The following is a 10519-nucleotide window of genomic DNA, read 5'->3' as shown; positions in this document are numbered from 1 at the left end:
GAATATGTTTCTCAACCAGATCCTGCTTCTTTTCTGTCAAGACTTTCCGAATCTTCCAAACGCAAGCCGCTTTCGGCCTCTCTTCTCGCCCGCCCATTATTTCGCTCCTGGAAATTCTTGAGAACTTTGGTCAGCTTTGCGATAGCTGCCACTCTCGCGCTCTTTTTGATCGCTTCGAAGCATCCGTCATCAACTTCGACTCCGAGTTCGAGCAACTGCTGTGCAATAACAAAATTTCCAATCTTCAGGGCCAGTATCAGACTGTCCGGTGCCACTTCTGCTTTGATACGACAAAGATGGCCCACCATGCTCCCGCAGTTCCATTCAATAGCACACTCAAGTGCTGTTTTGCCATTTTCATCCTTCTTGTCTAGGCTGGCTTTACCATCCTCGACTAGTATTTTGACTATTTCATCACTGTACTCTTTGACAGCAACGTGAATGGGATATTCGCCAGCGCTAGATTTGGTGTCAACTTGGCATTTGAAGTCGCGGATGAGCAACAGCACAACCTCGCTGTGATTTGCTCGGATTGCTTCAATCATTGCGTCAACGACCTGCGGTGACCCTTCGTCGAGGCTCGAAAGCAATACCCGTAAAATTTTCACTCTGTCGTTTTCAAATCTGTCACTCCCAGTCTCTCTGCTTATCTGAATACTTCTGTCGCGCTTAATGGTGGCGACGATGGCTTTGTCCAAAGCGCGGCTACCCTTTAACATCGGCTCTAGAAGTGTTGACAAGTATCTCACCATCTTTACGTCTTCATTAGCCACTGCATATTCCAAAGCTGTCATGGAAGCCTCATCAATGGCTGTCATATCTATCATCAAGCGGCCATCTTCGCCAATCATTCTCGCAATGACGCGAGAACCCCCAATGACTGCAGCATGAAGTAAGGTCCGCCCGCCGTTGCAAAGCCGCCGAATGTTTGCTAGCGGAAATAGGAACCGAAACATTTCGTTGTGACCTTTGTAGGCTGCCCAGAATATTGGGCTGTTGCCTGTTTTGTCTAGTCGATCGAGAACAGCGCCATAGTCTATTAGTTTCTTCGCAACGGCCAGTCGATTATTCTGCACTGCGCAATGTAAAGGCGTCCTCCCATCTCGTCCGGCGTGATTGACATCCCTTGTCAACTTCATTAAACCTTCCGCCAAGTTCCGATGTCCACGGCAACAGGCATAATGTAACGGTGTCCAGCCGTTGAGGTCCTCATTCCTGGCAATTTGCACAAAGTCGTCGCGTTTGTAAGTTCCATGGAGCTGCAGTCGCCTTCCACTCGCAATGTGATGAAGTACACTCCAACCAAACATGTCCGTTATCGTCGTTTCGACCCTCCCATCGTACTCGGCCTGGTCAAAGATGAACCATTCGACAGGGTCAGTCCCTGAGACGTCTTTGATTGCTTTTACATCGGCCTTTCGGTCTGATATGCCATGTGGCCGATATTTGTCATCCAAATAATGACTGTTTTGAAGCTCTTTGCCCTCCTTCTCTAGGCACCACTTCATTCTGTGCCATGCTTTGGTAGCTTCCGCAAGAGCAAGAACTTTAGGAGGCGCCAAAGTCAACATCTCTTGTATTCGATTGCGAGCATCGACAAGATCTCTATAATCTGCGGATATGTTCATAGGTATCTCAGTGACTTGTTTTGATCTTTGCGGTGGCTCATAGTACTCGCATGCAGTTCCTTGAATTAGCATGGCACGCATATCGTCCGTCAACCTTCGGTGGTGCTCAATGGCAGCTGCCACGGCTTGCACACTCGCGGAGCCAGTCGGAGTAATCGTGGCCACGCTGCAAGAGTAAAAAAGCCACAAATGTAATATTGTCTCGTGAAAGGAATACTCTGGTTTGCTTGACAGCGTCCTGGCTACGGCCTCCATATGCTGCACCACCGGCACCACATCAGGAAGCTTTCCCAAGCAGCTTAGCGGCGATATCGTCAGGCAGTGTACTTGTTCCGGGGAAGCAAAGCCCCTTGCATGAATTTCTTCCATCATTTTCGATAAGCCCGAGTGCCGTACTTCGATATCAAACTCCAGGTCTCCAGTTTTGGACACGAGTCCTCTCCCAACCTGTTCACTCCACGCACCACTGCGATGAACTGTGACTTCCCCGGGGATACTGTCTTCAACTTTTTCAGCGACTGCCCAAATAAAAGCTGCAAGAAGCTCCCTGGCGTACATTCTATCCAAAGAATCGGTGGCATTCAAAGCAAGAAAGAGCTGAGGCTCCGTCTTCGAAGAAGGTTTGCCACGCTGCTTGATGATGGCGCTTTGAAAGAGCTGCTTGAATCGCCTTGGTTCCTTTGTTCCGCAATCGAAAATGTCACTTGTTCGATCAGATATTCGTCGAGTCATTATTCCATGCAATTGCTCGCCATCTGGGATAGAACCCCGTCTCGTATCCGTAAAAGATCCCGTCTGCCTTTGGCTGTCCACGTTCAACAATGAAAAGCAGCTAGGCTTGGTCGAACTGCGGCCAGTGACGCAATACTTCTTGTAACTGTCTTTCTCGATATATACATCTCTGCTACTTTGCGTACAAGATCTCTCTTCAATATATCCTTCGGCAATGGTACCGATGGGCCGCACTTCGACAAGCTGTGTTGTCGATACTGGTATCCACCAATCCATATCTTTGATGATAGATTCTGTGGCGCGTCCAATTATTTGTAAACCCCTTTTCTGTAAAGCCCCCTTTCTTCTGAGCCAGGAATCACCCGATTCCGTCTCTTGATCGGTCTCTAAGCCCATGTTCTTCTGTCGTGTAGGCCATTGATACACCATTATTACCGAAAAAATCCACAGCGAGAGCGCGGCGTCGATTTCATCAGACTGATTCCGCCATCGGCCATTCTCTCTGCGAATATGGAATCGCGCATATCTTGCGCCGTGATTCTTCTGGGGACTTAGAAGTATGTCCCATTGGGCGGTGTTGCGGACCTTTGAGTTAGGAAAACAGAGATCCATGACGGCATCCAAGGATTCAGCCAGCTTTATAGCAAGCGGCGATAGCGGGCCGTTCCAGTCGCTGGCTTGTGCCAAATCTCTCCTCAGTGGTAAAATGGCATCCAATCTGTCGTCATCCTCGCACGGTGACGAGCTCTTGACTTGCTCACCGTGCGAGCTTTCGACTTCCCAGTTTAAACATGTGCTCGAAGTTGACCCGTGCATGTGTTGCAAATCACTACCAGTAGCAACACCCCAAGCCAGCCCTGCCTTCTCCGAGTGTAGCTCTGTCTTGTCTTGACGCCATGGAAGTGTGTCGCTATGCTGAAGCGCCACTGCAAGCCAGTCTAGCTCATGTCCTGGAATAAGATTGTAGTGAACAGGCGGCTTTGAGAATCCACGTCGGACCCAAACTCTCAGAATGGCCAAAATACCGACGGCGCCTAATTGAGTCAGAGCAACAGACCAGTGCAGCGCTCTTATTCCGGTAAATTGGAAGAAGAAGCCAAGAAGTGCTAGTGTGACTCCTAAAAAAGTCTTTGCTTCTAACATTGTTAAGCTCTCAAGCTTGTTTGCTTTTTCTTGCTCAGACGCGGAATCACTCTCTTTCTCCTCAGCGGCATCGTCTTTTGCAGCATCTGGCGCATTTTCCTTGACCTTTCTGAGGAGCTTGGGGAGTAGTCTTTCAAGCGAGAGCATTAAGGGCTGGCTTATTTGATCTCGACCCGATGTAATGATTATCTCCTGCGCGTCAGGAGGGTAGAGCGCGCACGAGTCAAAGACTTGCTCTCCAACTTTTTGCCTTTGCTGTAACCAAATCATCCGCGCCATGCGATTTTTTAGGACTGTGTACCGAATTTCTTTAGTATAGCTTTCCACGACATGGGCGCAAACCATCATGCCGGCCACGAGCGTCATCGAACCGCCAGCAGCAAAGGGAAACCCATAGCTTCTCACAGGCTTGCCGTCCGGTTTCATTCTCCAATAATACACTGTGCCGCTGGAGTATATGATCAGAATGATTTGCAGTAATGTTGCAAACCCGGCTGCGAGTCGCAGAGAGCCTCGACGGAAAGACTTGTGGCAATTCATGCTAATATTTGGTATGGTATGGTGGCTGTTCCGGATAACAACGATATCGGAGACCTCGCTGATTGACGCTGTCACAGGCGGGATCGCCGGCTCCGGAGATTCGTACGAAGGCATATTTTCGCTACGGGCCGATGGACTTTCACTCATTGGCTCCTGCGCTGTTCTCCAGCTTTCCGCGCCAAAGCGACTTTTTTTAACCGCAGCTGGAACCTCATTATCACTCGACGTGGATGTAAAGATGCGGCCATAGCGGCGAGAGGGAAAATTCCTTCTAGCGGCCCTCCGTTCCAGAAGCTCCTCTCTTCTCCCACTCTCTATGGCAGCCAACAATTTCCATTCGTCATCTTTTTCTTGGCCGATCTCCGTTTCATTAGAGTAATCATTGCTTTTGCTGCTTTCCCTGCCACTCTTGTCAGCGTGAGGCGAGGACTTTTCCTCTTCGCTCAGCGCAGGGAGACTTCCGTGGCAAGACTCAAATGCTTCCGGTTCTTCCGCTCGCACTCCGGTAGCAGCACTGGTAATGCCGATTGGAGCAGTTGATGGCCCGTCGGGCAAGTTTGAACTCGCATCGTTTCCGATTTCGTCACATCTGCCGCGAATACTGGGGCCTCGGCCATCTGCTGAGCTGTCATCTCGTGCTGCTTCTTCGTCTACGGCACCATTCTCCCTTCTTAAGAATAGAAAGCGCCATAATTTCCCGAGACTCGTAGCCTTTGGCTCAAGCGGAGCTTTCTTCTGCACGTCGCTGAGCTCGCTATCTTTGCAATGCCTCTTGATGAGCCCCTGCTTGATTGCATCGTCCATTGTCATGAACTTGACGTTCATCCGCTTTCCCGGTCTCAAGCTCAAATATGGCTCATTTTTCCTCACAAGACAAATGAATTCAGCGATTGGTGGCTTTCCCATGATTCTCACAGTCTCGCGTCCGTTCCAGACCTCGCACACTTCATTCGACGTGGATGATAGAAGCTCTGATTCCACGACTGCAAAGTTTTCTCGCGCCCTACCGATGATTGCTTTGAGCCAAGGCGGGCCGCCGACCCTTATTGCGGCGACGATTGCCGTGACGATTCCAAGTGGTGCCATGGATAACAAGATGTGGTCGGCCCAGCCGGTAGATTGGCTCATGAATTGCTGGGTGACGCGTTCGCCAAAGAGAGCGAGAAGCCTATATATTCATGCCTTAGTCACAGTTCTAGAGATGATAACGGACAGTACTCACGGGGCGAGATCAGTAAACAAATTGTTTACGAAGTCGTTGCCGCTGTCAGCGGCGGCCTTGCCTAATAGGCAGCACAAGATGAAGAACGACTTCATAATTGCAGAATCAGCTTGATGTATAGCGAAGCAAGACTAAGCTCACGAAAGTTTCGGAAAACGAAACTCTTTAATGTGCTTCGAGAGTGAAAGTCTATAAAAAGGCAATCAGTTGTTTATATGTAGATGGCATCTTCGACGGCAGCTGGCCCGTCATGGCTCAGTTGGGCATCACTGCATTTGCATGAATTATTGGCCCAAACTTTGTTCCGCGTACGCGCCATCTACACGGAGCCAGCTGAGAGTCATGACGTCGTCTTGTTTCACTTTGCTTTGCTTTCTAGCCCTCAAGAGGCAGAATCATAGCAGTTATCAAGAAGCGATGGTCGTGTTATTTCGGCTGTGTGCTGTAGGTTGGCAGTGAAGGAGGGATACGGGAATACTGGCGCCTGGGTAGCTGCATACCCCGCACCAAGCAACTCATGCATGTAGGCAGGATCGACCGTCTGCCCGGCGACTTTCTCTCCCTGCAAATCTGACGAAGGTCGATCGATCCGTGAGAATCTTTTCGCCGAGTTCGGTTCTTAGGACGAGAATCAGGCTACTTCGCTATAAAAATATGAAATTACAATTACATCGTATTTTTTAGGGACGTGCTGGTACCAGCTTCAGCCTAGCAGGAAGCTACAGCGGGATTAGCCGTACTAGACCCACTGTAGCAGCTGCTGCGCGCCTGGCGTTGGCCATCCATGGACCGCCAACAAGGCAGACTCCAGTCACCCATCAAACAAGACCCTGAAAAAATGGCGCGCTCTGCGTTTCCGCATCCCGAGCGGCCCGTTGTAGGCAAAACTGGGCCATTGACTGTATGCTTAAAGAAGCTGGTCTTGGCGTTTTCTCTGATTGAGTACACCACCAAACACAACACCTGTTACTCTCGCCAGCATCGACCCCGCATTAGACTTTTTGCGGCATCGGCGTTGATACATCGCCATGGCTACGTATCAGGATAATCTTTCCCAAAATTTTGGGAACCTAGGCCTAGGTCCCAACAACGGCCAATATCCTCCCCGTTGGTAGACCCCTCCACACGGGCTTAACACGTCTACTGACCACATCCTCAGAGCAGCAAGGCTACGGATACCAAGGTCAGCAGCAGCCGCCTCCTTCGCAATACAGCTCTCCCCCTCCACAGGACCAGTACGGCTCGCCCCCGCCTGCACCTCCATACCAGCCTCCCCAAGACAAGCCTCCAATCCCGCGCGAATGGCGTCCCTTTTACGACCACCACCAGCAGCGCTGGTATTACGTCAACGAAACCAGCCGAGAGACCCAGTGGGAGGCACCCGGCTACTATGCGCCGTCCCCTATAGGTGGTGATACTCGTGACGCCTACCCACCGTCTGGTCCGCCTCCGGGACACTACGCTTACAGTCCACCACCGGGCCCGCCTTCTGGTACGACTAAGAGCAGCGGAGGCGGCATGGGCATGGCGGGCGGTATGGCCATGGGTGCTGTCGCGGGCCTCGCCGCCGGTGCGGCTGGCTCCTATCTCTTTGGCAAAGCCGAGGACGCAGTCGAGAACAAATTCGATAAAATCGAAGATCGGCTGGAGGGTATCGAGAATCGCGTCGAGGACAGGGCCGACCACGCCAAGGATGACGTGGAGGAGCGAGTCTACAGGGACGAAGAACGATGGGCGGCACCCATACCCGCAGTACTGCCCGCCCACGACATTGACGGCGACTCGGTGTCGTCGAGCGACCGCGAAGAGGTGGAAGAAGCTAGAGCGCGGTACGAAGAGGCACTACGCGACGCGGCTAGCTCGTCGGCGAGCAGTAGCGATCTAGAGGAGCTGGAGGAGGCTAGAGAGGAGTACGAGGAGGCATATGAGGAGACGTATGGCGGCGATGACTATGATGACGATTACTAGGGGTCTGACGATATGTATGCCGACGAAGATGAATGTGACTACTATTAGCGAAGAACATAGCTGCGAGCTCAGAAGGAAGATTGCTTATGGGGGGTTATTTGAAGTAGTAGCTGTCGCAAAGACACCCCGTGACGAGGCTCACGAGACGCTGGACAAGAAACGTGCGCGCAGTCTGTGATGTAGTCAAGTATTGGGCCAAGCATTGCTTTATAAACCATCTTAAACATCTTATTTCAAATGCGATACGAGCTGCCATAATGCTTGAGAGAGATTGGAGTGATTATCATAATTAAATGTTGAAACTAGTTGCTGCTGCTTGCCACCTGCCAAGGGGTATATCCTGTATAACATGCCAAAATAAATATACAAAACAAGAAACTGGGGTATCGTGCGTCATGTCGCATTGTTGAAAGCGCAGTGAAATGATGAGAAAAAAAAAGAAATATGCTCAAGATGTGGTGTAGCACCACCGGGTGCCATTTCTCGCGTCCACGCTGCAGAGACTCTGCTCTGTCAGAGCCGCGAGCAGCGAGCCACACAGAATGCCTACCGTCTCGCTAGTGCTAATGACACCGAGGCCAAATTCCGCATCGGCCGGCTTGTCCGTCGCCATCTGCTCGAGGGCCGAAGCGAAAATGTTTGCGTAGACGGCGCCGCCGAGGAGCCCGGCGGCAAAGAGCGCGGGCAGCACTAGATACGGAGAGACGACCAAGGCGGCGACGCCGTTGAGCAGGAGGGCGGCGACAACGACAGCGAGCAGCGAGGTGAGGCGTGCGAGGTGGCGAATGCGGACGAGTAGAATGGTGGAGCGCGAGACGAGGTTGCCGGCCTGAAAGGCGAGGTTGTAGACGGCAGTAAAGGTCTCAAAGGTGCCAAAGACGGCGGAGCGGCCGTAGGCGCGCGAGATGCCCGGGGCGACGAGCGCCTGCAGCGTAAATGCGAAGCAGAGGGTGCGAATGTACGGCTTGGCGAGCGGGTCGACGAGTCGCAGATTGTGCTCGAAGCGGCCGGCCCACGTCGTAGGCCCGTCGTCGTCGTCGTGCTGTGGCGGCGGCTCCTGAACGACAAACTCGCCGCTTCCTTCCTCGGCGGCGCGGGCGTCATACTTGATGCTGTCGACGGTCGTGCAGGTAAAGACGGGCGGCCGACGCAGGACCATGGAGTGGGCGACGAGCCCCGCGCCGACAAAGTAGTGGGCGTAGTCGAGCGCGGTGCGCAGCACAACGTGCGCAGAGACGGTCACGACGTAGGGCGCAACGGCCCAGAGCAGAGACGCGGCGCCGGTGCCAATGCCCCAGCCGGCGAGCCCGGCGCGGCCAAAGTGCCGCAGGTGGCCGAGGGACGAGACGTCGGTGACGGCGGCGGTGGCGGCGGCGAGCAGGACGACGAGGACGCGCCAGACGGCGGGCACGTTGGCGGGCGTGACGGAGGCGACGAAGACGGCGAGGGACCAGCAGCCGGCAAAGAGAAACGGGCGCAGCTTCCAGGGAAGGTAGGGCAGAAGCGCGTGCGGGGCGAGCAGCTTGGCGACGAGGGCGGGTAGGAGCTGGATGAGCAGGACAAGGGGGCGGGAGTAGGGGATGATGAGGTAGCTGGAGGAGAAGATGATGTTGGAGAGGATGACGTTGCAGAAGCCTGGAAAAACAAGATTGGTTTTGGTTAGAGGGATAGTTTTGGTTATAGGGATGCGCGGATCGTAAGGGCTGTTCTTGTTGGATGGGGAGAGGAGGAGGGTGGAAACGAACCGAGGATGGTGTAGCCGGTGATGATCTTGATGCTCTGGTTGCGGAGAGCTTTCATGGCTTGCCGCCGCTCATGGCTTTGAGAGCCGTACATGGCGTCGATTGAGTTGTCGACAGGTTGTTGTTTGCTCTTTTGGTGGTTTGTTGGTGTGAACAGCTCACGATGGGTGTCAACACTAACTAGAAGACAAAGGTAACAAACGGTTCACAGCCTGGTACATGGGGAGAGGGATGCAGTTGATTTTACAAAGAAGCATGGAAGAAATGTAGGTGAGATTCCAACCAAGTAAAAGAAAACCGCAAGAAAAAAAGAACGTGGCGCCAAGTGCCCATTGCTTGGTAGCGCATACATGTACGAAGCAGACAAACGTGCCCACGAGCTTGGAGAAATCGGGGGCGGAGCCCGTTCATTTGATTGTTGAAGCTCTGATAGCCAGGCGGCATAGGGCCCACGGGGAATGGGCCAATCTATGCAAGGTAGGTGGTAGGCTGGTGGGGTCATTTTGGAGGGCTTGCATTGGGGGGGCTGGCTGGCAGGGGTGCGTCTTTTAGCGGACAGCGGGCACTTGAGGTCACAGGTGTATTACTGTGTAAGGAAGGTACTTGGCTGTCTGAAGCCGGACCGGTCAAAAAGGTTGGGAAAAGAAAGTTGGGCACGAGACGGAAGCGTTTTTGCGGGTTTGATTTTTTTTTGTCTTTTCAAGTTACAGCTATTACATTTTTCAATGCTCGCTGAATTGCTTGAGCTGGCCGTAGAAGGAGTGTCATTGCCGTAGCTCAGCGTATCGTGCTCTATGGATAATCATTGTAACTAGTTGTAATGCGTGTGTCAATTGTAAGTGCAATTCCACGTCATATGCAAAGAAAAGGGAAAAACAAAAAAGCCCCCCTGAAACTTTGGAAAAACCTTTAGTTCAACAATTCCACGGCATTTTACAATTTGCACAGCTCCAGCATGTCTTCACCTCGGGTAAGCTACATCCCGGAGCTCCAGCACGGCATCTTCTTCAAATGGGCCCCCATAACCCCCGATGGAGCCCCATAAATAACGGCCCCATAGTACTCCGGACGACCGTCCAGTACGTTTGCCATTGCATGATTAATCATTGATGATTGATGGAAAGAAGGGCAAAAAAAGCCGCACAGATGGTAAAAAGATGTATCCACATTTCCCATGCCATTGTCATAGTGGCAGTGGGCGACGGACAACATTTGCAGGGTTCATGGACTTTGGGCAAACAGCAAAGGAGCCCCCCTCGCTAGCCCCAGTCCGGCCACCCGCTTAAAAAGGCTAGCTGGGGGGGCGGCCTCTGAGGGAGCCCCTCTGGTGCACGTGTAAGCGTTGAGCCTCGAGGCAGGTCATCTTGGCCATGTCCTTGCGGCGAGATAGCATAAACATGAAAAAAAAGGGGACAAAATGGCACACAACCTGCTCAACGTTAGTCTATGCAGCCAAGATGCTGCTGGTGGTGTACTGGCTGCATGGTGCTCAGATTTTGGATGCGTACTAGGCCTATCACTATGTTAAACTATTTCCGTACCCT

At 52.4% G+C, this 10519-nt stretch overlaps 3 protein-coding genes across 3 annotated transcripts; 1 reads left to right on the top strand and 2 right to left on the bottom strand.

Moving 5' to 3' along the window:
- Positions 1 to 11: 11 nt before the first annotated feature.
- On the bottom strand, positions 12 to 5360 carry BBA_02793 (ankyrin repeat domain-containing protein 28; the record flags this gene model as incomplete). Its single annotated transcript, XM_008597890.1, has 2 exons — positions 12 to 5211; positions 5266 to 5360. The coding sequence occupies 2 exons, from the start codon at positions 5358 to 5360 to the stop codon at positions 12 to 14; spliced, it is 5295 nt and encodes a 1764-aa protein (XP_008596112.1).
- Positions 5361 to 6293: 933 nt separating this feature from the next.
- On the top strand, positions 6294 to 7233 carry BBA_02792 (uncharacterized protein; the record flags this gene model as incomplete). Its single annotated transcript, XM_008597889.1, has 2 exons — positions 6294 to 6372; positions 6425 to 7233. 2 exons carry the CDS (start codon positions 6294 to 6296, stop codon positions 7231 to 7233), a joined length of 888 nt encoding a protein of 295 aa, XP_008596111.1.
- A 448-nt stretch (positions 7234 to 7681) lies between these two features.
- BBA_02791 (Batten's disease protein Cln3) lies at positions 7682 to 9069 on the bottom strand (the record flags this gene model as incomplete). The annotated part of the gene is made up of 2 exons (XM_008597888.1): positions 7682 to 8868; positions 8979 to 9069. 2 exons carry the CDS (start codon positions 9067 to 9069, stop codon positions 7682 to 7684), a joined length of 1278 nt encoding a protein of 425 aa, XP_008596110.1.
- Positions 9070 to 10519: the final 1450 nt, after the last annotated feature.

The sequence above is a fragment of the Beauveria bassiana genome (genome assembly GCF_000280675.1).
Source record: "Beauveria bassiana ARSEF 2860 unplaced genomic scaffold BBA_S00006, whole genome shotgun sequence".
Lineage (NCBI taxonomy): Eukaryota > Fungi > Ascomycota > Sordariomycetes > Hypocreales > Cordycipitaceae > Beauveria > Beauveria bassiana.
Note: the sequence above shows the minus strand (reverse complement) of the source record. Positions and strands in the feature narration are given on the sequence as shown.